At 53.6% G+C, this 24,315-nt stretch overlaps 8 protein-coding genes across 8 annotated transcripts; 5 read left to right on the forward strand and 3 right to left on the reverse strand.

Moving 5' to 3' along the window:
- Nucleotides 1–1,004: 1,004 nt before the first annotated feature.
- CCM_05211 (Fungal transcriptional regulatory protein) lies at nucleotides 1,005–3,433 on the forward strand (the record flags this gene model as incomplete). The annotated part of the gene is made up of 6 exons (XM_006670356.1): nucleotides 1,005–1,076; nucleotides 1,193–1,432; nucleotides 1,489–1,585; nucleotides 1,643–2,050; nucleotides 2,105–2,195; nucleotides 2,251–3,433. The coding sequence occupies 6 exons, from the start codon at nucleotides 1,005–1,007 to the stop codon at nucleotides 3,431–3,433; spliced, it is 2,091 nt and encodes a 696-aa protein (XP_006670419.1).
- Nucleotides 3,434–3,910: 477 nt separating this feature from the next.
- On the forward strand, nucleotides 3,911–4,902 carry CCM_05212 (FAD synthetase, putative; the record flags this gene model as incomplete). The annotated part of the gene is made up of 3 exons (XM_006670357.1): nucleotides 3,911–4,116; nucleotides 4,235–4,667; nucleotides 4,723–4,902. The coding sequence occupies 3 exons, from the start codon at nucleotides 3,911–3,913 to the stop codon at nucleotides 4,900–4,902; spliced, it is 819 nt and encodes a 272-aa protein (XP_006670420.1).
- A 1,073-nt stretch (nucleotides 4,903–5,975) lies between these two features.
- On the forward strand, nucleotides 5,976–7,603 carry CCM_05213 (septin AspA, putative; the record flags this gene model as incomplete). The annotated part of the gene is made up of 7 exons (XM_006670358.1): nucleotides 5,976–5,990; nucleotides 6,157–6,229; nucleotides 6,322–6,438; nucleotides 6,495–6,582; nucleotides 6,642–6,779; nucleotides 6,827–7,291; nucleotides 7,351–7,603. 7 exons carry the CDS (start codon nucleotides 5,976–5,978, stop codon nucleotides 7,601–7,603), a joined length of 1,149 nt encoding a protein of 382 aa, XP_006670421.1.
- Nucleotides 7,604–8,359: 756 nt separating this feature from the next.
- On the reverse strand, nucleotides 8,360–9,467 carry CCM_05214 (bax Inhibitor family protein; the record flags this gene model as incomplete). Its single annotated transcript, XM_006670359.1, has 3 exons — nucleotides 8,360–8,851; nucleotides 8,908–9,081; nucleotides 9,150–9,467. 3 exons carry the CDS (start codon nucleotides 9,465–9,467, stop codon nucleotides 8,360–8,362), a joined length of 984 nt encoding a protein of 327 aa, XP_006670422.1.
- A 2,829-nt stretch (nucleotides 9,468–12,296) lies between these two features.
- CCM_05215 (sphingosine N-acyltransferase lac1) lies at nucleotides 12,297–13,992 on the forward strand (the record flags this gene model as incomplete). The annotated part of the gene is made up of 4 exons (XM_006670360.1): nucleotides 12,297–12,510; nucleotides 12,647–12,960; nucleotides 13,017–13,304; nucleotides 13,390–13,992. The coding sequence occupies 4 exons, from the start codon at nucleotides 12,297–12,299 to the stop codon at nucleotides 13,990–13,992; spliced, it is 1,419 nt and encodes a 472-aa protein (XP_006670423.1).
- A 560-nt stretch (nucleotides 13,993–14,552) lies between these two features.
- On the reverse strand, nucleotides 14,553–17,095 carry CCM_05216 (AMP-binding enzyme, putative; the record flags this gene model as incomplete). The annotated part of the gene is made up of 3 exons (XM_006670361.1): nucleotides 14,553–16,433; nucleotides 16,520–16,653; nucleotides 17,041–17,095. 3 exons carry the CDS (start codon nucleotides 17,093–17,095, stop codon nucleotides 14,553–14,555), a joined length of 2,070 nt encoding a protein of 689 aa, XP_006670424.1.
- Nucleotides 17,096–17,909: 814 nt separating this feature from the next.
- On the reverse strand, nucleotides 17,910–19,843 carry CCM_05217 (initiation-specific alpha-1,6-mannosyltransferase; the record flags this gene model as incomplete). Its single annotated transcript, XM_006670362.1, has 4 exons — nucleotides 17,910–17,962; nucleotides 18,013–19,070; nucleotides 19,233–19,332; nucleotides 19,792–19,843. The coding sequence occupies 4 exons, from the start codon at nucleotides 19,841–19,843 to the stop codon at nucleotides 17,910–17,912; spliced, it is 1,263 nt and encodes a 420-aa protein (XP_006670425.1).
- Nucleotides 19,844–21,324: 1,481 nt separating this feature from the next.
- Nucleotides 21,325–24,267, forward strand: CCM_05218 (copper amine oxidase 1; the record flags this gene model as incomplete). Its single annotated transcript, XM_006670363.1, has 4 exons — nucleotides 21,325–21,564; nucleotides 22,035–22,390; nucleotides 22,442–24,043; nucleotides 24,096–24,267. The coding sequence occupies 4 exons, from the start codon at nucleotides 21,325–21,327 to the stop codon at nucleotides 24,265–24,267; spliced, it is 2,370 nt and encodes a 789-aa protein (XP_006670426.1).
- Nucleotides 24,268–24,315: the final 48 nt, after the last annotated feature.

The raw sequence follows: 24,315 nt of genomic DNA on the forward strand, positions 1-24,315 counted from the left end.
TACAGCGCCTTTGCCTCCCTGAATATGGGCAGCTGACGGTGCCTCGGCTGGCCTGGTCCCGTTGTAGCTCCCTGAAAGGTGCGGCTGATGGCTTCGCGTGATGGAGGTAAAGAAACGATAAATTCGAGAGGAGCATAATAATAAATAAGCAGTAAGAAAGCATTCAACTAAAGAAGATCATAGAATAAGATATAATAGCCTGGACGGATAATAAGAATAGAGAATGAGTGGCACGGGGAAAATACAGGAGAAGGAAAATAGCAAGAAAAAGAGCGAGAATAAATAAAAATAATTCAAGTATCCATGAAGTATTTGAATTAGTGACTGACGGCCTATTCCATCACCCTACATACCAACTCTGATACTCTGATGCTGCCAGCAGCAAGTCGAAATGGCAACAAAACGACGCTATTCCGGGCTAGCGGCACCATCCTCCCCCTCCATCGTCATTTTACACCAATTTTCCCCGTAATCGCGTTGCTCCTCGATGGCATATGTATGTACCATGATCTGCTCATCTCTGTCCCTAGTTATCCTTGTATGGTAGTCAAAGGCTGCTAAGGCCGGTGTCTGGTCCTGGGTGGTCTCATCATTGCCGCAGTACTAATAAACGCCAGGATGCTGGTACAGATTGTGCATCAGTAGTGCCACACTGATCGTCGGTTGGGGATACATATCGACTATGTGCTGCTGCATCCGCGACCGTCCTTTGAGACACGCCGTTTCCCCCGCGAGCTAGTAGTTACTGTTCAATGCCAGTCCTGGCCATCAGGAACAAATCCAACTGCCTCGCTGTGGCGCGACATCGATGGCCGCTCAGTTTCTCCGATCCATTGGTCCGCAATCCATCGATTTTAGCCTTTTAGACCGGCCCAGTAATATCACAACTTTATTTGTCGCACTGTCTCAACGACGCACGTTGGACGGACGAAGGCTGGCCTAGCTTTTCTCTCTTCTCCTTACCATAGTCACCAACACGGCATGTCGGTATCTGCGTCACAATAATGGAAAGCAATTCCTCCAGAGCTGCCCGGAGCCGTTTGTCCTGCAGCGAATGCCAGCGGAGGAAGCAAAAGGTACGACACTTGGCACAGAGCAACGCGCAATCCCGCGCTACCACATCCATGACGTTTCTGCGCCGTGGCTGGGAACAGCCCGCATCCACAGTCTTGATGCTAACTCCTTTGTGTAGTGCAACAGAGAATGGCCCTGCAACCACTGCTTGAAGCGAAAAGTGGCGGATAAATGCCATTTTGCTCTGCCCACCGCGAATGCGCCAGCCGAGGCACCGACAGCTTCAGACAGTCGCAAGCGCCAGGCCAGTTCGGATGAGACTGACACGGATATTATACCTACCGTGGCTGATTTTCAACCCGGGTCTTTGGGCTATCATACAGCGGACCTGCTCGCCGGTCTCGGCCTCGAGGACAAGGTATGCATGCCCAAGCTTCCTTTCAACGTGGTTACCGAGACTCAAGACCAAGATAGAAAGATGCCCCCGATGACAATCAGTACTGGACAGACGTAGCTTCATGTTCTGCGCTGGGGCGCGCATTCAAGGAGTTTCCGAAGCGACATTGGGTTGGTCAGTACAGCACTCCATGTCTGTGTCTCTTGTTCCACGTCTGACTGCTCAGCGTAGACTCGCTCCTTCGCATCTTCTTCAACAACATCAACAACCAATTCTATATTCTGTATCCGGCCGCCTTTTTTGACGAGTATCGGAATTGGTGGACCAGGGTGCAAGAAAACAGACCAGTGGCGCTTCAATTTACTGCTCTCCTCTTTACCGTCTGCGCGTGTTCCATTCAGCATGCCGACGAATCTCTCAAAGCTGTAATTGAGCGCGATATGGGGGACAGCACGGAAATATTGTCAGAAAAATATCACAACATTGCACGAGAGCTGGGAAGCGTGGTTCCACCCGGATCCAGCCATCTTCACAGCTGCCAGAGCATGCTTCATTCGTCATACTGGTACATTTCGCAAGCAAAATACCCAGAGGCATGGCATGCACTCAGCGCTGCTGCTCGGGAATGTCAGATACTTGGTACGTACATTTTCGGCCCTAAGATCCATCTACTAACACACAACTCTCCAACAGTAAGGGAGAAAGATCAAGCATTTCATCAACTTCCCTCTTTTGAACGCGAAATGAGACGCAGATTGTGGTGTGTTATTCAGATCTTGGACTGGTGAGTGGCCTGGCTTCATTCTATACCCCTCGTACATACGCTGATGGTATCAAAGGCAAACATCTGCTGGTTTAGCTCGTCCTACTATCGTAAATTGGTCCGCCGTTGAAGTCGTGCTTCCAGCTCTCACAATGGAGGCTTTTTCACCATCTCCAATGCTTCACATGAAGATACAATCACAGCTGATTTCGCAGTTGGCTGTTACGTACCCGAATACCATCAATTTGGAACCGAGCGAAATTCGACAATACCAAGCGACGGTAGAAGCTTGGGCGAAAGCTTTTCCCCGGGTCTATGCTTTTGGCAATCCAGATACATCAAAAGATGCGACAAATCCATGGATCATCTTCAACCGATTTTATCTGTATACCATGGCGTACTTTCTTCTACTGGCATCTATTCGACCAGTGATGCTCAAGGGGTATACCTCTGCCCTGTCGGAAGAAGAGCAAGGCCTCTGTGCAGACGGCATCAAGTATTGTGCGAAGAATATCAGGGTTGCGGTTCTTTGGGCCGACCATGTTGACCGGCATGGAGGTGGCTACCATTTCATGATTAGTTCGGTCTTCGATACAGTTGTCCTCCTATGCACATGCATCATGAAGGACGTGGAGAATACCATGAAGAAAGAGGACGAAGTATACGAGGAGCTCGATAATGCCGTGTCATTGTTTGCTCGACTGGCGCATACGTCTTCTACAGCAAAGTTTGCTTTCGACACTGCCTCTCAGTTAGTGCCTAGGCTGCAGCGACCTGATACGGTGCGCAGGACACAAAAGCGACAAAAGACTGATGCGACCGAAGTATCGCCAGCACCAGTCACCGAGGCGACCGGGCTCGTGTCAGCCCTAAGCCCGGGACTGGCCCTGGAAACTGGCTCTGAGACATCACCGGAACAGCTGAGCCGAGGCTTTCTTACGCCGGCGAGTATGTCGGATGGTTGGCAAGGGTCCACGGACGACGTGCGACAGACCCCGTCTGTAGGTGACCCCCAAGCAAGCTTTGGCGCTATCGACGAGTCGCTGTCGCCGTGGCCGATGGATAACCACGACGAGACGGCATCTGTGGAGCCAATAGCTGCGTACGGGGAGGATTTTCGATTTTTACTGGAGGAGCAGGCCACAGATGACTTGGCCGACCAGGCTGGGCACCTGGATGACTTTGCGGCGTTGTGGGATTGGGAGGCCCTTGGCCTTGGGACTTATCCGCTTGAAAAACCTGCGAATTTCGGAGATTAAGACACTACCTACCTATGGATGGAAACTATGTAATTACAGCTTTTTCACTAGATGACTTTGCAGCTAGAGTGACCACCCTGGACCGGTTTTGAAACCCTATTCTTTCCATTTTGCATGGCTCCCTATTGTGATATAGTTCACGACTGTGTCAATGATTTTCAGTTCCTCATTAGTATAATTTACATGAACGGTAGCGAGTCATTGGAAGATCAACATTGCCGAGGCCCGCCAATAATTATTAAGTGGCGCTGTGGCGGAGAGCCTGTGGGAAAGGCACTTCACAAGCTTTTGCGGGGGCAATGTGCATCAGACCCCAAATTCCGCGCTTCGAGGATAACCAGGCGGCCTCGGACGACGCGGCAAACCCGGACCAGAACATCCCCTCTCCATCTTTCGACACCCTGATGTGACGCTGCGTTTCAATCCTGCTTTTTATTACTTGATACTGCGCCATACCGGAGGGTAATGACACAAATTATGCCGAGCGTACAGACAAACGGTGCAGCGCACGCTGCCAGGGCCATCAATGGCGGCGCATCGACATTGCCGGCTGTATGCGCCGAGCTGCGGCGGCAGGTCCTGGCCTTTCTCGACGTGCCTGCCCCGGACGAGACGACCAAGAGAACACAGGAGCAGATACGCATATCACTGCAAGTCGTCGAGGAAGCGCTGAAACGGTACAAGTACGTCTACCAGCCGGGCCATGGATCGGCCAACCCCGCGCCCACCTCGTTTTGTGGGCGGGGAGGGAGCGACACGAACGACTGGCTAACTACGGGCACCTTTCGTCACGACATATAGGTTCGAGGAGTTGTCGCTCTCCTATAACGGCGGAAAGGACTGCCTCTGCCTGCTGGTACTTCTCCTGGCGTGCTTGCCGACGCTGCCGACGGCGAGCGGCGGCAAGACGTCGACAACGGATGGCAACGGTGACGTCCCCCGGATCCAAGCCATGTACATTGCACCGCCGGATCCGTTTCCAGAGATGGGGGAGTTTGTCGCGCAGTCGACGCGCGAGTACCACCTGGACCTGAAGCAGTATACAATGGCCATGCGGCCGGCGCTAGACGCGTACCTGGCCGAGACGCCGGCGGTCCGGGCCATCTTCATGGGTACCCGGCGGACCGACCCTTACAGCGAGCACCTGGAGCACTTTAGCCCGACGGACGCCGGCTGGCCGCAGTTTATGCGCATCAACCCCATGATTGACTGGCACTACGTGGACATTTGGATTGTAAGTTTGATCCGAGGGTAGCAAGAAAAGCCCCGATGCTGACAGCGAGGGACAGTTCCTGCGCCGATTGGAGATTCCGTACTGCAATTTGTATAACCTCGGATACACGTCGCTTGGCGGCACGAGCAACACAAAGCCGAACCCGAAGCTCGCCGTGGATACGGAGGGAACCACATTTCGGCCGGCGTATGACTTGACACGAGATGAGGACGAGAGGCTGGGACGAGGCCGGTAACAGAGAACAAGGGCGAGATGTGTGTATAGACTATAGAACATCACGGAGTTCGTTTCATTTCGGATTTTAAGACAAGAACTTGATGGAATTTTCTTTCCGTGACACAGACGACTGTTATGACTATGCAAAATCATCCGGGTAGAAATGGCGGTTGCATTGGGTTGCATTGGGTTACGCATTGATTTTGCTTTTGCGAGTCGGTCTACATCTGTATGAGATGTCAATGATAATTCGAAATCGATGTATTCCTTTGAGTCTGGCCATCCATATCTTTACTTTTGTCGTTTTTGTAAAGGTATCATTGCTAATTAGCAGCGTGGAGGACAGTGGACACGGGCGTAGCTTGGCCACAGCAGTTGTGAAGCAGAAGAACAGGTGAATGTGTCGATAACTTGAGAGCGCATGGGGCAGCGGTACTTGTATTCTCGCCGAAGTAAGGCAATAAATCAGGTACCGTGCTTGGCAAGTGGTCCGGAGCACCAGCAGCGCGCTCCCCGGGAAAAACGGGTGGGCTCCAGGGGAAGAGGGGACCACGATTGGAGTTGGTGGGCAGGCGGTCAGTCCCTGAGTGGGTGGCCCCTGAACTTTGCTCCAACAGGTTACAGCAGCCATCAGACGCTGTTGCCGACCGTGAGGTCCCCTGGGATAACCGCTGCCAGTTGCGGGCCAGCAAATTGGTACATTTACTCACCTGCTAGAGCTCAGGCTGACACAGCCGCTTGACACTAACAACCCCAACAGTGTGTGGTCCAAGCGGCGTGAAATTGCTCCAATCCTAGCCTCTCATCTTTCTGCCCACGACCCTTTCTCCCCTTTTAGCAGCCAGCACGCACCGCTCTCTGTCCATCCCCTTGAGCCCTTCCTCAATCCATCAACCCGCCAACGGTTTCCTCCTCCTCCGCGCTCGTGATAGCAATAGCTCGGGCATTTCTTCTCGACTCTACCGCGGCTTGGCTTTTTCATCAAGGTCATTTATTTTTGTTGACGTATCGCCACCGCCCCATTCTGTCTTTTGCCGTTACCTTCGATTTGCGACTACCAGAAGCCTCAGGGGCTAAGAACCGTTTGTCAAGATGTCGTCCGCTGCTGTACGTGCTGCTTTTCTGTCGATGCCCACTTTGTCAACCCGCGAAGCTCGAGCCCAAGTGGCATTGCGAGCCGCACGGGATGGCCAATTCTCTATGAGGAGCCATTCCCTTGATGCCTTGACAGCTACCATTGTGTCACACAGAGCTGACCCCACCACGCCTACAGATGATCCGCCGAAAGAAGAATGTCAAGAAGGGTATCCAGTTCTGCCTGATGGTTTGCGGTGCTTCCGGAACTGGTACGTGCCTAAATGCCATGACAGCATGAAATTGGACCATGGCTGTCGATGCAGCCCTGCCTCGTCTCCTTGCAGCTAACATTGCGCCCCAGGCCGCACCACCTTTGTCAACACCCTCTGTGGACAGGACGTTCTCCAGCACAAGGATGCTGATGATGCCCACGATGCTCACGTCGAAGACAGTGTCAAGATTAAGCCTGTCACCGTCGGTACGATACAAACTGGACAATCCCCACCCGATCGCCACATTGCTAATGCATTATAGAGCTAGAACTTGATGAGGAAGGCACCCGTATCTCCCTGACTATTGTCGATACTCCTGGATTTGGTGATCAGATTGACAACGAGGCTAGGTACGAACTAATCCAGCAATACTCCCAGAAACGACGGAGCCAATAGCTAACACCCCTAGCTTCTCCGAGATTGTCGGCTACCTCGAGAGACAATATGACGATATCTTGGCTGAGGAGTCTCGAATCAAGCGTAACCCGCGATTCAGAGACAACCGTGTGCATGCCATGCTCTACTTCATCACTCCTACTGGACACGGGTATGTTTGTCAATTTCTTCCTCTCGGTAGTTGCTAACTTAGAATAGTCTGCGTGAACTTGATATTGAGCTCATGAAGCGACTTGCCCCTCGTGTCAACGTCATTCCCGTCATCGGACGCGCCGATTCCCTCACCCCCCAGGAGCTTGCCGAATCCAAGAAGCTCGTCATGGAGGACATTGAGCACTACAGAATCCCCGTTTACAACTTCCCTTACGACGTCGATGAGGATGACGAGGATACTGTTGAGGAAAATGCTGAGCTCCGCGGTCTCATGCCTTTCGCTATTGTCGGCTCTGAGGATGTTGTTGAGATCGGCGGTAGAAAGGTGCGCGCTCGTCAGTACCCTTGGGGTGTCGTCGAGGTTGACAACCCTCGCCACTCCGATTTCCTCGCCATTCGCTCTGCTCTGCTGCATAGCCATCTTGCCGACCTTAAGGAAATTACCCACGACTTCCTCTACGAGAACTACCGTACCGAGAAGCTCTCAAAGAGCGTGGATGGTGCCACTGGGTGAGTTTGACACTCTCTCTAAGCTCCATAAAAGCATGCGATGCTAACCCTCTTAATAGTGTCGACAGCTCCATGAATCCAGAGGACCTGGCCTCCCAGTCTGTTCGTCTCAAGGAGGAGCAGCTCCGCCGCGAGGAGGAGAAGCTCCGCGAGATCGAGCTCAAGGTCCAGCGCGAGATCAACGAGAAGCGCCAGGAGCTTTTGGCCCGCGAGTCGCAGCTTCGCGAGATCGAGGCCCGCATGCAGCGCGAGGCTACTGCCCACGCTACCCTCATGAACAGCGGACCCGAGAACGGCAAGCAAGAAGAGTAAAGAACCCACCTATGGAGTGTATATGCCACGTGGGGATCTTGGTCAGTCTATGCTTGAGCCTAGGGCGTTGGTGTTTCTCTGTTCTTTGGTTGAAAAGCAGAAATTGAGCAGACAGGTATCTATATGCCGTGTCAGAGCTTGAATTTGAGTTTCTCTCCGAATATGTTACAAAAAGCTGTCTATGAATGCAACGACTTTGGAGGCCAGTGGCCAAGTATTCGCGACCAGAGAGCAACACGGAGGGACGAGGTTGATTGGGGAGCGACTTGGCTCTTTGACAGTGAATGTGGCATCTGGCTTGGCCGGGCTGGCCATGTGTGAAGGGTAAAGAACCATTTGAGTCGCAGAAGTGACTCGTCCAGATATTCATGCGTGTATACCCGTCCTTGTCGGCGAATGCCTCAATGGCCGTTTTAATTATTTTTTGAGTGTTTTTAGTGGACTTAATGCAAATATCCGATACTGGCGTCTAATGAAATCGCTGTTGAATAATAATTGTAAGTTTTCTACTTAGGTGTAGTGTAGTTGCTAGTGATAAAACGAGGTGCGTGTTGTGGTAGGTTTGTGATGCTGGCAATCGGCGTAGCATCTTGAGCCACGGACAAGGGCGGCAGGGCAAAGATGGAACAATCTCTTGAAACAATACAGAAAAAAAAGAACGCCAAATTCCATTAAAATTCGTTGCCATCAAAAGAATAGCTTCCACCAGGTCTTCTCCATGCATCCGCTGAGAAAGGTGTCTGAGCAAACTGCCGCTCAGTCGCTAGACTGGGAATTAAGGATGCGCAAGATGGCGAGGAATAGGTTGATGATGTCGAGGTAGAGGCTAATGGCGGCGGCAATCTCCTCCTCGACGTGGTGCTTGCGCAGAACCATCTGGGTGTCGACGAGGACGTAGGCGCTGAAGATGAGAGCCGAGGCTCCGCCGTATAGAAGCTCGCCAGTGGAGCCATAGGGGAAGAACATGGACATGAAGCCGAAGAGAACCAGGCCCCAGAGGGCGCCAAAGAGGTAGGGCATCCACGATGTGAAGTCATACTTTGTCTGGCAGGCGAAGAGAGTGAGGGCGACAAAGATGCCGCCGGTGAGGACGACGGCGTTGAGGACGATGCTGGTGCGGTAGAAGGAGACGATGACGGAAATGGTGTACGCCTCGGCGAGGGTGAAGAGCGAGAGAAAGAGCAGGTTGGTCGGGTAGGACTTGCGCTTCCAATAGGTGAGGCCGAGGAAGATCATGGAACCGATGAGCTGTGGTGGTGGTGGTTATTAGCACACGTATGAGTACTCGGGAGTGAGGGACGTACGGAAATCCAGACGACGCCGGGGTGAGCCTGGATCCAGGATTTGTAAGATGTGCTGAAGAAGCTGAGGGAGCTGACGCCGGCAGTCATGAGAAGCTGCACGGTGAGGATAGTGTAGACCTTGCGGACGAATTGATTACGAATGTCGACGGTGGCTTCTGCAACGGAGCCGCCAAACTGTCGTTGGTCAAGCCGTTAGCAAAGGCGCGCGCACTTGTATATGACTTCTCAAGAAGAGGCCCTACCTTGAAATCGTCGGGCACGTTATCCTCGCTGCTGCGGGCGTGGGCAAAGAGGCCCTGGGCTTCGATACCGGCGGTGGCGACATCGCGCGACGATTGGCCGTAGGCCGGAGGCGCCGTGGTATAGTCGTCGTCGTCGGGCTCGTCCTGCCGCGCGGGCTGGTATTTCGTCGTGGAACTCATGATCTGATGGCGATGGGGTTTTTGAAAGAGACCTAGGATGGGTTGGTGTGGTTTGGGGATGTTTCTTTCGTTGAGGTTGGCGGTTTGGGATGGGGCTTGACAAGTGGCGAAGCTTGGTGGTGACACAACTCTTCTCATGCTGATTAAGGCTTGTGGCGGCGTTGCGCGCAAGAGTGCGGGACGTGGGGCGAGATCCCGTGCTGCTGTGGCGCATGACGAGAGGTCGGAGCTACCAAGTAACTGCGTACCAGAGAACAGGTATTGATACCTACATCACTGTACCGCTCTACGCGCTTGTTGCCCGGTTAAGCAATGCTAAAAAAAGTGCTTTTGCGTTGTTCCGTCCATTTTGGCTAAATAGGAAAACTGACTTGACCGAGTGTCAGTTACGTGGCCGGCCGTTCACATCTGGTCTTTTTACAGAATATTATCTCCCAAAAGCATCACATCTTTCGAAACCAATCGAACTGCGGATGTAACAACCAACGCTGAACACGACCCTGGCGAGGAAATTCTTTTTTATTTTTATTTTAACAAAACAAGGTGCAAGTCTTGTTGCGCGTTCGGAGAGCCGGAAACGGATGTAGGGTAGCGAGCTGATATGTGTACGGATATTACCGAAGAAACCTCGTGGCATGTCGTAGCAAATTTTCTCCCATTCTTCTCATCAACACTTTCTTCACTTTCTTTAGCGCGTAACTATTTTGGACCAAAAAGGCACCGCAAACTAGTTCGCGTGCTAACTAGCAGACTGATGATGCGACCAATGTGCCAATTGTGATCGGGTAGCGTCCCGCATGAAGTCGGCCTGCGGGCGCGGGGCGCGCTGTGTGACTGAGACAAGAGCTGTCCCGCACGGAGCGGGAAATAGTGAATAGTGGCGTTATTTTCGGCGCTGCCACTGATACGAACACACATTAGTAGACACTACATGGCGTTATCGCAGGTTCTGGTGATTAGTTCTGTCCTTTTGTGCATTTTGATAGTGCAGCTAGAGTCTCATACTATCCACAGCGCCTGCCTAGGGGTGGGGACAAGCGCGGAGAGACAGCAGACGCGCTGGCAGTGAGTGAATCATGAAATTGCATCATTTCATTGCCTAGGTAACAAGTTGGACATGATGATTTCTTGTCATGTTTCCTGTTGCTACCTTCCAAACACGACTTGCTAAATATGAGGCGAGTGAGAAGTTACCAAAGGCAGGGCAAGGGCGGATGGTGTTGCAGCTCGTACAGACTGTCTCGACCTGCATCGTTGGCTTGGCGGAGCAATTGCCCGTGGCCGTAGGGTTGAGCAAAATGCGACGCTAACTACCTGTATGTAGGTAGGTAGTAGGCCAGGTGGATAGCAAGATCCGAAGCAGAGTGGTGGTGAAACCTGTCGTGGGGGTGATGGTTGGGTGTGATGTGCAGAACACGGCAGAGGACTCACCGCTCGGTTTGGGTTATTTGATTGGACGCGGATCGTATTTAGTTAGAGCGAGAAGAAGAGAATTCGAAGGGAGGACTGATATGATATGCTCTTATGGTGGAGAAAGTTGCGCCAGCCTTTGAGCTGGGGAAAGCCAGGAAAAGAGGGGTCCCTTTTTTTCTTGTCTGACTTTTTTTACTTGTGAACCCTTTGTTCTCATCTCATTGGTGGTTGGTACATCTCCGAAGAGACTGGTTCGAGGCCAAGAGAATCCACACGACAAAGGTATAAAAATGGCCGTCCTCCACTAAGGGCAGCGCTACACACTTTTAGAGGGCCGCTGTATGAGATGGTGCGATGGGCCAATGGGGGACTGCCGTGGTGGCTGGTTTTGGGGTCCACCCGTCTGGAAAGGAAGCTGGACAGTGGGTTTCCAGCCATGTGTTCAACTCGTTGAGAGGGACGCTGCTTGTCTGCTTGTCTGCTCGAGAAGAGAAAATTTCAAAAAAAAAAAAAAATCTCAGATCGACTTGTCTATTTCTCAAGGCCACGCTGAAATTGTGCTCATCTTTTTGTTTCCAGTGTACTACCTAACCCTGGCCAGCTCACAAGCAAGCCCAACCACTCACTGTAACTAGGTACGAAGTAACCCCACCCTCCCACAAGTTGCAACTTGGCCTGTCTGTAATGCAAATATGGTCCAGATAATCCAGATAATCCGCCGCATGTCACTCTCTGCCCTCTCCCCGCGCAGGGCAATACTTTCCAATTATTATTAGCCGTCCAAACCTTCATTTATTAGCTGCAAAACAAGCTCCTCGACCCTCTCTCAACACGTCGTTCGCCCCAGTCCAGTCGCAGCCCTGCTAATAAGCCACCACTCCACCAAGTTTCTTCCTTCTCCATCTCCTCTCCTCACCTCGTTACCTCTAGTTACCTATCTATCCCCTGCTCAAGACTCTGCAGCATTCGAGGGAAAAATAAGTTTTCCTCAGCGAACGCTCGTTTGCCTCGTTGTCATTCCTCCCTCGATATTTTTTTTCTCCGTTCCCTTTTTCTTTGTGCTGGTGTCCTTGCGTCTTGTCCTCCCAGGACCCCGTCTCAACAACACCAGTTCCCCTCCTCCTCCCACACCCAGCTTTTTTTCCTTCGACTGGCGCTCAGACACTTCACACTTCTCCTGAGCCCTGCGCAACCAACCTCGCCCTCTGCCATTCGCCTGGCACCAAGATCAACCGTGCAGTGTCCTCTCGTCTCGTCTCCTATTTCTGACTGATATCAATTCGACTGCATCTTTTTCGAATCTTGCTCCCGTCACCTCCCTCCACCTCTGCCAGGCTCCCTACACCGTGCTGGCGCCAGCTCCGCTACGGCTTAGTTGCAACCACGAAGCAGAAAGGAAGGGGGAAGTGAAGTTCACCACCCCGCCACCTTGATCTGCTCCAGTTTCCAGGCCCGACCGCTGCGCAGACTCTCTTGCCTATACCCCTCAAACTCGTTTGCCTCGAGTCTCAATTACCTCGCCTGGCCGAAGAAAGCCATCCCGCACCCGTCGCAATGGACAAGACACCCTCGACGTCCGTCGACGACCGGCCAGCCACGGCCAAGTCGATCCATCCTACAATCAAGACGGGCTCCAACGTCCCCAATATGAACGGCCCGCTCTACATGCAAACCTCGAGCTCCAGTGCCGTCCTCGTTCGTAGGACGAAGCGAAAAGACGAGGGCACCTGGAAACAGCTGTCGCGCTGGTTTGTCGAGAACCAAATCGGTACGAATGAATTTATACCCTCCGTCCCTGTCCTACTCCTGCATGGCGCCCTCTAGCGCCTGAATCCCACGATTGTCGATTTATACAAAACAGCGCAACAGGGGGAAAAAGCTAACGTATGCTTCGCTTCCACTAGGTCTCTCGGCTAACCTCCTCGCTTTGCTCTTCCTCGCCAACGCCTTTATCCCCAAGGCCCGCGAGTACACCAACAAGTTCTTCCACCTCTCGTACTTTAACCCACATACTGGCAATTATGCCATTGGCGCTGACGATGTCCACGTCATTGTCTTCTTCATCGTCCTCTTTACCGGCCTCCGCGCCGGCTGTATGGAGTACATGCTCGCGCCAGTCGGCCGGTCTCGCGGCATCATCAACCGCAAGGACTTGACCCGATTCACTGAGCAGGGCTGGCTCTTTGTCTATTACAGTGTCTTTTGGACCATGGGCGCCGTAGGTCGAACGCGCTTGCTCAACTGCCCGAATTCGCTGCTAACGGCTTCCCACAGTACATCTATTACCAGTCCCCGTATTGGCTCAATATGCGTGAGCTTTGGACCAACTGGCCCAACAGGGAAATGGATGGCCTCATGAAAGGCTACATTTTGGCGCAGTGGGCTTTCTGGCTCCAGCAGATCATTGTCATCAACATCGAGGACCGTCGCAAGGACCACTGGCAAATGTTTAGCCACCACATCATCACCACCCTTCTCATCTCCTCCTGCTACTGCTACCACCAAACCCGTGTTGGCAATCTTATCCTCGTCATCATGGACGTCGTTGACCTATTCCTCCCCGTATGTTGATCTTTCCCAATACATGTGCCCGACATGTGCCCAACATGTGCGCCTATGTCAAGCTAAACCTGCTAACTCGCCCTAGGCTGCCAAGTGTCTCAAGTACAGCGGCTTCACTACTGCATGTGACTACGTCTTTGGCCTGTTTATGATTTCATGGTTCGCGGCGCGTCACGTCATTTACATGATGGTCTGCTGGTCAATCTATGCGCATATTCCCGAGGTCCTGTCTTATGGCTGCTACACCGGTACCAATGCCAATCTTGTCGGTCCTCATGACCCTCCCCAGGGTATGGGATATCTTCTTGAACCCTACTACAACAGCACCGGCAATGTCTGCTTCAACGACTCTATCAAGTGGGCTTTCCTCGCTCCTCTTCTCGCCCTGCAGGTCATCACCATTATCTGGTTCACCATGATTATTCGTGTTGCCGTCAAGGTGTTGCGTGGTGACGGCGCCGAAGACACGCGCAGTGACGACGAGGACGACGAGGAAGAGGAGGAAGAGGAGTACATCTATGAGGAGGCTTTGGAGGAGGACGTGGGCGTTGAGGCTCTTGACTTTAAAAGCTGGGAGCGTCGGTCTGGCATCAAGCGGCAGGCTAACAGCTCTGGCGTCAATCTGTCCGGACCCAGCGACCGCAAGGAGCTTCTGGGCCGAATTGGCTGCGAGAAGACGGTCGAGTAAATGCAAAAAGCGACGTTGTTTGACCGCGACCAGACGATTTGATCTTGGGTGTTTTGGAGTTGGGTTCGTTTTCATTTGAGGAATCGCGTTTCTTTTCGACATGGCCCAATCAGCTGCTGATTGGGGCTTCCTTTTGCGCTTTTGTGTCGTTATCTTTTTATCTCTTTCCTCGCTCTCCGTTTTCTTACATGGATCTGGGATACCTACGTTTAGCCGCTGCCGCAAACGGTTTACATTGCGCCGATATGACTTCTTTTTTTTCAAGAAACAAAGGACAAGACTTGCATTCTGATCATACCTGCTAGAACAGCTCTCGATTGTATGAGCTAAGAATAGTTTAGATTTGTTTCATTTTATATACACATTCCTACTACCCATTTGTTGATCGGATGCCGTGACGTGGTTGTTAAGTCACATGTATATGAATCGCAACTTGGCAGAGGAGGTAGTATAAAAAATGCTTGATGATTCATCATATGCTATTGCTACATGGTATCCAACGTCTCGGACATGACTTCCCGCGTCTTCTAGCTGTACTTTCAGCATCCCATTGCCACATGCTATTGCTCTGCCAGCAGCGTCTTGGCCTGCTCCTGCAGCTTGAATTTCTGAATCTTGCCGCTCGCCGTCTTGGGGTACTCGCCGACCCAAAAGATGTATTTTGGTACCAAGTGACTCGACAGCCTCGTCTTTACCCACTCCCGCACCGCCCCTCTCGTCAGCACATTTTCCCCGGCAGCCTCCGCGTTCGCCGTCTGGGCCGCCGCACCGTTGGCCCCTTCCACGGTCCACTCCTGCCTGGCAATGACAAACACGGCAACACACTCACCGAGCTTCTCGTCGGGCAGGCCGACGACGCTGGCCTCCTTGACGCCGGGCATGCGGAACAGGCAGTCCTCAATCTCGAGCGGGTGGATGTTCTCGCCGCCGCGGATGATGAGGTCCTTGATGCGGCCGGTGATGCGCACGTACCCGTCGGCGTCCATTTCCGCCTCGTCGCCGGAATACAGCCACACGGTGCCGTCGTCGGGGTCGGCGACGCGCACCTCGGCCGTCTTGGCGGCGTCGCCGTAGTACCCCTTCATGACGAGGTAGCCGGCGGCGGCGAGCTCGCCGCGCTCGCCGATTGGCACGACGCGGGTGTGGTCGAGCGGATCGACAATCTTGATCGACGTGTGCGGCATGGCGGTGCCGACCGAGGCGCACCGCAGCGCGAGCGAGTCGGACGGGCGCGTCATGCAGCTGACGGGGGAGGTCTCGGTCATGCCGTAGCAAATAACGAGGTCCTGCAGGCCGAGGCGGTCGTAGATGGTGCGCATGAGCGACTCGGGCGCGGAGCTGCCGGCGACGATGCCCTTGCGGAGGTGCCGCGGCGGGCCGTCGACAAACTGGCCGGCCTCGAGCGCCTCGAGCACGGCGACGAGCATGGTGCTGACGCCGTAGAGGCCGGTGGCGTCGTGGTCGACGCACATGCGCAGCGTCGCGACGGGGTCGAACGCCGGGCTGGGGAAGAGCAGGGCGGCGCCGGTCGTGGCGGTCGCCATGTAGCCGAGCACGGAGCCGAAGCAGTGGAAGAGCGGGGGCGGCACGACGACGCGGTCGCCGGCGTCGAGGCCCATGCGGTGCGCAATGAGCAGGCCGTTGTTGAGGATGCCGGCGTGCGTGAGCTGCGCGGCCTTGGGTGTCGAGGTGGTGCCCGACGTGAACTGGATGTTGATGGTGTCGTCGGGGGCGAGCGGCGCCGACGGCGTGACGGGCCGGTCCGCGCCATCGAGAAGGTGCCGGTACGGGGTCAGCACCCGCCGGCACGCGTCGAGGTCAAACCGGACGGCCGGGTGGCTGGCGCGGTTGTCGACGACGAGCACTTTCTGCAGGCTGGGCACGTCCGGGCAGGCGAGCGCGCCGCCGCGCAGGTCCCCGCCGGCGAGCTGCGTGAGCAGGGCCTCGTTGCTGCGGCCGCGGCCGGGCCGGTACGCGGTGTCGGTGACGGCGCCGATGACGAGGACGCCGACGGCGAGGTGGCGCAGCGCGGCGACGACCTGCCCGGCGTTGAAGCTCGGGTTGAGCGGGACGAGCACGGCGCCGAGCTTGAAGAGGGCGTAGGTGAGGGCGGCGAACTCGGCGTTGTTGCCGAGGGAGACGGCGACGCGGTCGCCTTTGGACACGCCCAGGGAGCGCAGGGACGACGCGAGACGGTTGGAGAGCAGGTCGAGCTCGTAGTAGGACAGGGCCGTCTCGTGCGAAGCCGACGGCGTGGGCGAGCGGGCGATGATGGCGGGCCGGTCGCCGTGGGCGGAGACGGTGGCGGCAAAGTGCTCCGGGATGGTGCCTTTATATAACGGGGGCTGTGCGCGCGTGTTAGCGAGTAGAGAGACCTGGTGAGGGCATCGCGATGAGGCGCTGGAGCCAAGCCTGTGAGAGCGGGCGGTGGGTAATCCGCCCTGCCATTGCGCTGCCGTGCGCTTGTTTTTTCGTGTTGCATTGATAGAGGAAAACATGCATCTGAGAGTTGAACGAATACACGTACCTCGCTTGGACCTGTGCGTATGCTCAATCCCTCGGTTGCCAGACATCGCCGCTGCGCCGCCCCACGGAGGACGCTTCTCCGCACGAGAACACGACCGGCGGCGAGCATCATGAGTTTGCGCGGCGCGCCCAGGTCTCTATACTGCGGGGGAAAAAATGGACGAAAGAATAATCCTAATGGACCTCGGACACGCAAGGCGAAAACGAAATAAAATAAATATCAATAGAGAACAGCCTGACCTTGTCAAAATAGAAGAACAGGGCAGGCCTGGAAACCTAAAAGTGATGCTATAGGTGGAGAGGTTGGAGAAGGGGGCAGAAAGTGAGATGCGTGAGATGGGGCCGCTCTTCTGTCCGTTCCAAACGTATTAGACCGCTTGTAGTTGGTTATTCCGCTCTGCCGCATCGGCTAGACCTCGTTACGGGTAACCGGGCAGGGTTGGTGAAGAGGGAGGGGAGGGGACCGGGAAATGAAATGTTGGGGTGGAAACATTTTTGGAGCTCCCTAACGGAAAAGCTAACATCGAACGGCAACCCGCGTTAGCGCGGCTCTCGGAACCTGGGGTAACGTGGCCATCGCAATCGTGTCGAGGTTGAAAATGAGATAAAATGAGGATGATGCTTGTCTACATGTTGACGAAAACTAGTAAATCATCCGTTGAAATGTTTCCACAATGAAGTCAATCACAAATAAAAAACAAGGCTCCGAGTTATCGGTGGTGTCTACGCCTCCGAGTCTGGTTTCGTCGACGACACGAAGACGTTCAGACAACGAGTTGACGTTGGAACATTAGTAAAGCTGTATTGGAGTGGGGTCCTGGGTGGTGTTTGTATTCGTCATAACTACCGAATCAATACAAGTCCGAGTCCAAGCATCGAAGCTGCCCAAGAATCAAGTTGCGGAGCGTGTAAATTGTTGTTGTCTTGTTGTCTATTTTTCCATTGGATACTAACCGTGTACCCGTTCGCCATGGGCAAAAACGCCTGCAATCGATTCTATGATAATATGGTACAAAATGGAACAGACCCTCTCGGAGAGTCTAGAAAAGATAATTGCCCGCGGATATCTCTTCCATCTCGAGTGCAGCGCAGTACCTCGCCTAGTCCAGCTTGTCCTTCACGTATTCTCTAATCCCAGCACTTGCGGCCCTCATAACAAAGGGGCAAATTAGAAACGCCCAAACGATCCCGTCTCCATCGGGGAGAGACAGGGAAAATAGTACAACAACAGCGGAGGAACCAGTCCCGGCCGCCTAGTTGTGATTGTAATTATATAATAGTCGAAAAAAAGGAAAGAAAACGCCCCGTGTCAAATCCGTCGCACGCAGCGAAATTTGATATGCTATTTGCAGCGGCTAGCGAGCAATGCCGACGGCAGAGGCAAAGGCATGCTATGAGTCCTGCACTTCGCCAATGTGTCGCTCGCTTTCTGGCTTCCAAGTTCCTGAGGATTTTGTTAGCCATGATTTGCCAATCTATTTATTTTGAGCTTACCCTCGAAATCATGCTTAACAAACGCCATTGGGTCGTCGTAATCCTTGGCACCCATCTGACCGACACCTGGAGAAAAGCCAGTGATGGGAAGTACGACTACGTCGCCGACGCGCTTGCTGGCCTCCATGCCAGTAAAGTTGTGAAAGTCGATCTTGCCTTGAGTTGCCGTCATGTCGAAGAATCGAGCATCATTGAAATAGTCCATGATAGTGTCGGTCCAGATGGCAGGGCCCGTCAGGTCGACGACGCCTTCGCTGCCGTGCATGCTGCTGAGCTTGCCATTTGCCTTGAGGGTAAGTGTAGCATTGGTAATGCGTGTGATAGTCTCACGCAGAACAGGGTGGCCAGGTTTACTCTGAATGGTCCACTGACAGAACTGAATGCGGCGGCTGTACCAATCAGCCCAGTCCTCGCGATCCGGATCGGCCTCGATGCCAATCACCAACCCGACACTCTCGCGGGGGATGGCCTTTGGAATCCACAGGTCGGCGCTCTGAAGAGCATATGTATCGATGTCAGAGTAAATGCCACCGCGGGCAAAAAGGATGAGGTAACGGAAGAAGTCTGCCTTGAGAACAGGTAGGGGAAGGGCCTCGTACGCCGCAAGGACTTCGGGGACAGACGCATAGAGCATGCGCAACAGGCTGAGGGCAACCGAGTCGGTGATGACTTCGTGGACAAATCCGGGATGCAGAACGGTCCATGAAGCCTCTTGATCACGGAATTGGAACTCGCCGTCGGCAGGCGTGTGCTTCCAGGTTTGCCAGATGTAAGCGGGAAATTTTCTCTCGACATCGTACGGATAGGTGTAAGAGAGCTTGTCGATAGTTGACATGTGGGACATGTCAATCAATGGTTTCTGAGCGGTGGTACGGCTACCTGGCCGTGTGGCGGCGTCTGTCGAGGCGACTCCGCCGGTGGCGGCTGTGGCCGTTGTTGCGGCAGCGAATGTGCTCGACGAGGCTGACGATCGATGCGACAGAGATACGAAGAAGAAGACGGTCAGCAGAAATGCCGCCGCGATAACGGCGCGACGCGAGTTCAGCATTTTTTCGGGTCTGCTCTGTCGACGAGGGGCGGTTGGCAGACGGTTTCACGTCGTTGTTCGGGTGTTTAGGTGGTAATGCGTATTAGGTTGTAGTCGAGCCGGTCAAGGCGGAAATCGAGTTGGTGATGTACTATAACAACATGGATAAAGTTGAAAGTTGAAGTGAAGTCACAGCTTCGAGTCTGCAGAAGCCACGCAAGCCCGATTGAGGTCGAGGATCAGCCACGGATTCGAAAAGGCGTGGTGGGGGGTGATGACGACGTATGCTTCGTCTCAGCTGGAGGCGCAGCTCTCGACGAGGAGGGTCTACGACAGCGGTGGTATAGCGACTGCCGAAGAGGGGCGCAAGAGAAAAGAAATAGATGAGCGAAAGAAGTGATGCTTTCAAGGTGTAGATACAGAAGCTTAAAAGAGCACGGAAGAAGCGAAGACAAGATTTAGGGAACGAAGACGAAAAGGACAAAAAATGATCACGAAGGGAAAAGGCAAAAAGCCGTCGAAGTGGTGTTTTAATGTGGATACAATACGGCTAAGCAAGACCCAAGGGCGAAAATAGGGGGCCAACGAGATGTGTGGTGGGGAGGGACGGCTGTGACGTTTTGGCAACAGGGGGTTTTGGTCAAGTTGGCAGTGATGGGCAGTGCTGGTTCGACAGTGGGCACAGGCAGGGCATTTGGTGGATTCTAGGTACAGGGGCCCTGTAGCTCGTCCCTGTTCTACACCAGTCAAACTTGCCAGCTGCGAGCTGCTGTCGCCAGCTGCGAGCTCTGTTTGCATTTGCATGCCAGCTGCAAAGCCAACCGTTTGTCGAGTCCTGTGGCTTCCCAGTGGATACGGATCAACGCAAGTACTCGCCGTTTCTCGTGATCATCTTCTCGTTGCCTCCGTGCTGACTCGTCCCACAATCGACATTCGTTTTGGTCCTGAAACTCGACCCCGACGCGGATAGCAGCCGTGGTGATCCTTTTCTTGCCCGACTTGTCTCAAGCAACACGCTTGCATGCAAGCTGTGCGCCCATTGATCGACACCAGTCGGCCAAACAAACGTCATCTCATCTCGGTTGTCAATACTGGAATTACATGAACCCCGTTTCCAATGGCCCTCGTCAATGGAATGTCGAATATTCCATCCGGTCAACGGTTCCGCCGCGCTAGCATCGAGCATCTAGCATAGGCAGTTATCGCACATCGCATTTACTCATCATCGGTCCTACCATAAGCCAGCCTCGCATTGCGCTGCATGATGCTTTATGCCTAAAGAGCCGCCCGCTTGTTTCTGATGCCGTCCGCTGGCTCCGACCCCCATCAAGGGCGTCGCCGTCGTCTCCCTTTCTTTGCCAATACAATTGTCAATACAATTCCAATAATCCCACGGCCAAATGTTAACTGGGCGTATTATGCAGCCCGGCTCTCATTCATTCCTTAATGCTACCGTGGACACAGCCATAGGACAATGGTCGACACATGGTTCTCGAGCACACGCACACTACAAGCATCTGTGTACTCCGCAGTGACCCTGCAATCTCGATAGGGGAAGCGCGCGACAGCCTAGGTAGGTAGGTAGGTAGGTTGGTAGGTACCTACTACTGTATTGCAGGCTACAGCCACGCTGACTTCTCGGCACAGGCACACAGTGGAAATTCAATCCCGCCAATTTTACTCCAGAAGCAGACCCCTGGATAATTACGTCATTTGGCTTCGAAATTTTGGTTGATTGTTTGCTTCACGCTGTTCCTTTCGACGCTCTGGAATGCAGCCCCCCGGTTACGGATACCATGTCTCACAGCTCTCAGCCAAACCCCCACTATCACTGCACCACATGTCTCTGACCCTCAGTCCGCGGATGGACGCCGCTCGGTTTTTCATTTAACAGACGTCTGAGCACAGCTAGCGAGTGAACAATGAAGAGATCTCAACAATGAATGACTGGACCTCGAATTGGTGCAGACGACAATGCAAAATGGTCAGCCAACGCAACCGATAATGCAACGTCGACTAGCTATATAATAAGCTAAAGCTTGTTACTCCGTCGCAAGGGCAGTGCGACAAGCTAGCAGCAGTTGCATGCAGTCTGAAGTAGCAAGCCGTGCCGTTCCTGGCTGAGTTTCAGCATTGCCTTGACTGGACCCTGGAATCGAAGTCACCTATCAAGGCTAATTATCATTCATTGTATTAGAAGCTCCGCAATTCGACAACGAGAGCTTGCAACCACTTGTTTCAAAGAGCAGTCTCAATGGCTCATTGATCATGATGCGCCGGCCAACATGCTTTCCCGACAGCGCAGCGCCGACTTTCATTTTGCCCTCCTCCATTCGACCTCGGTCGTTACTGGTCAGATGTACAACCCACACTCTCCCCCAACTGGTGGAATGTTAGACAATGTAAATGGGAGGGCGCACCTCCTCTCATACTATATCCGCCCTAGTGATAACAACCGTATCGCTCTTATGGTCGCCGGTCGAGACTCCGAGCATCAGGATGTCTTGCCACAGCATCACCACTATGTACGATTGCTTATTACAGTACTGGTTTCGGCCTTCACGGATTCCGCGGGGTCCCCTCCCCACGACATCTTTCATCCCATCGAATCCGCGCGTTTTCTGATCTGTGATGCGGGTACTGCTCTCATGAATTAGCCAGTTCTGGACGCCGTTCACACTACTCCACCTCAGTACTGCATAAACCGCCCAGATAACTCGCCGCCAAGGCTTAGCCGATAACGAGGGGCAGTTAATGTTTGTTCTTATATCCTTGCGGCACCCTCTAGTCTCCTTGACGCATCACCGTCTTGACTTTCAACTTTCGAAACGTCTTCATTTCCTTCTCAGACACCTAGGAGTACCTGTCAGCTGACCCATAGGTTACCGCCCATCAGATTGACTAGTCTCTTGGAGATGGGGGTGTTTCCGGGCATGAAACAACCACAAAGCTTATCCTGTTTTATAAAACCCGTGTGCTATAAAAAGACTTTCAGATGACCGTCCCCGTGGTTTCGGCCCCGCATCCGTTGGCTGAGCTATCCCGGCTCGAATTCGCCAAGGCTCGTGATGCTATTCTCGAAATACATGGCGCAGGCCGTCCGCTCTTCTTCCGTACCATCTATCTTCAAGAGCCGGCCAAGACGGTGCTGCTGGCGTTCCTCGAAGCCGAGCATGCCGGCCGCCTGACCGACGCCACCCCGCGCCCCACTAGAACCGCCTTTGTCGAGTACGACGTGCTTACAGCAAACTCTCAGCTCTTTCACCGTGCTGTGGTGAATGTTGCGACCGGCCAGGTCCTCTCTAATGATCAGATTCCACGAAAGAACAATGGATTCCCGCACTACAATGTGTAAGTCGGTATGGCCTCTCCTGTGGACTCATTTACTGAACCACTCACCAGCAACGAATTCCAACTTTTTGAAGGATATTGCATGAAGTCTGAGAAGGTCAAGGAAGCTCTCAAAGAGTACTCTGTTCCTGAGGGCTTCGAGTATTGTATTGATCCATGGCCATACGGCGGTCCAGATGAGGATGACGGCATCCCCAAAGTTATGCAGGGTCTCATCTTTGTCCGCGATGCTCGCAAGAACAATGCAGACACTAACCATTATGCGTACCCCATCCCACTGATCCCAGTGATGGACTGGTCGACCAAGGAAATCATCCGCGTTGATCGCCTTCCTACTGGAGGTTCTGAAGATGGCATGGAGCCTTCCGTTGCGTCCAAGGCGCCAAGGAACATCTTTGCCAAGTCTGTCGCTGCGGAATACGCCCCCGAGCTACTGGACATTCCCGCTCGCGCTGACCTCAAGCCTCTCAATGTTGTTCAGCCCGAGGGTGCGTCGTTCAAAGTCCACCCCGACAACCTCATTGAGTGGCAGAAGTGGCGCTTCCGCCTTTCCATTAGCCCTCGCGAAGGAGCGGTTCTTCACGACATTTGCTATGACAACCGTTCCGTTCTCTATCGTCTTAGCTATAGCGAACTCACAGTTCCATACGGCGACCCCCGCGCGCCTTTCCATCGGAAGCAGGCGTTTGACTTTGGCGACGGTGGAATCGGTCGCGCCGCCAACAGTCTCAAGCTCGGCTGTGACTGTCTGGGTGCCATTCACTATGTTGACGCCTGCTTTCCCGCTGCTGACGGATCGCCGACCAAGCTAGACTCAGTTGTCTGTCTTCACGAACAAGACGGTGGTATTCTGTGGAAGCACACCAACTTTCGCACTGACCGTGGCGTTGTCGCTCGCATGCGCGAGTTTGTGGTTCAATTTATTGGCACGCTAGCCAACTACGAGTACATTTTTGCCTTTAAATTTGACCAAGCGGGTGGTATCACCGTTGAGACACGCGCCACCGGGATGGTGAGTGTCGTTGGTATCGAAGACGGCAAGACTAGCAAGTACGGCAACGTTGTCTCGCCCGGTATTTTAGCTCAGAATCATCAGCACATTTTCGCTGTGCGCATCGACCCTGCCATTGATCTTTTTGGCAGTGACAAAAAAGGCCATACTCAGGTCGTCGTCGAGGAGAGCCACCCCCACAAGATGAACGCAGAGACCAACCCATACGGTAATTACTACGAAATTCGACGCAGTGTAGTAGAGCGCGCTACTTGGATTGACTCGGAAGTGCGCCTTAACCGCACCATCAAGCTGGAGAATCCGGCGAAGAAGAACCCCATCTCGGGCAAGAGCGTCGGTTACAAACTCATCTCGCCCGCCACTCAGATGCTGCTAGCGGACAAGGAGAGTCGCATCGCCCAGCGCGCGCGCTTCGCCGAGCACAATTACTGGATAACTGGTCACCGTGACGGCGAGTTGTGGGCTGCGGGTGAATTTACCAATCAAAGCACTTTCGAAGAGGGCGGTGTGTCCGACATGGTCAAGCGCGGTGATGACTTTGCTGTGGATGGAGTGCAGCCCGCTGGCCAAACGAGCGATCCGGTCGTATGGAGTGTATTCGGCTTCACACACAACCCCAGAGTTGAGGATTGGCCAGTCATGTAAGTTTCATACTGCTTCGCGGACCGTAATGTCATTGCTAATGCTTCCAAGGCCTGTTGAAATCCACCAGATGCATTTGCGTCCGGCTGACTACTTCACCGCGAACCCAGCGTTGGATGTGCCTACGAAGAAGAATGAGACCAGCGTACTCGCTGCATGCTGTGGCGGAGATGACAAGGCGGCCGAGGCAAATGGAACAAATGGAGTAATTGGTGCCCACTGATGGGGGCATGTATGCCAGGCTCCATGTGAGGGAAACACACAACGTACG

Source organism: Cordyceps militaris (genome assembly GCF_000225605.1).
Source record: "Cordyceps militaris CM01 unplaced genomic scaffold CCM_S00004, whole genome shotgun sequence".
Taxonomy (NCBI): Eukaryota; Fungi; Ascomycota; class Sordariomycetes; order Hypocreales; family Cordycipitaceae; genus Cordyceps; species Cordyceps militaris.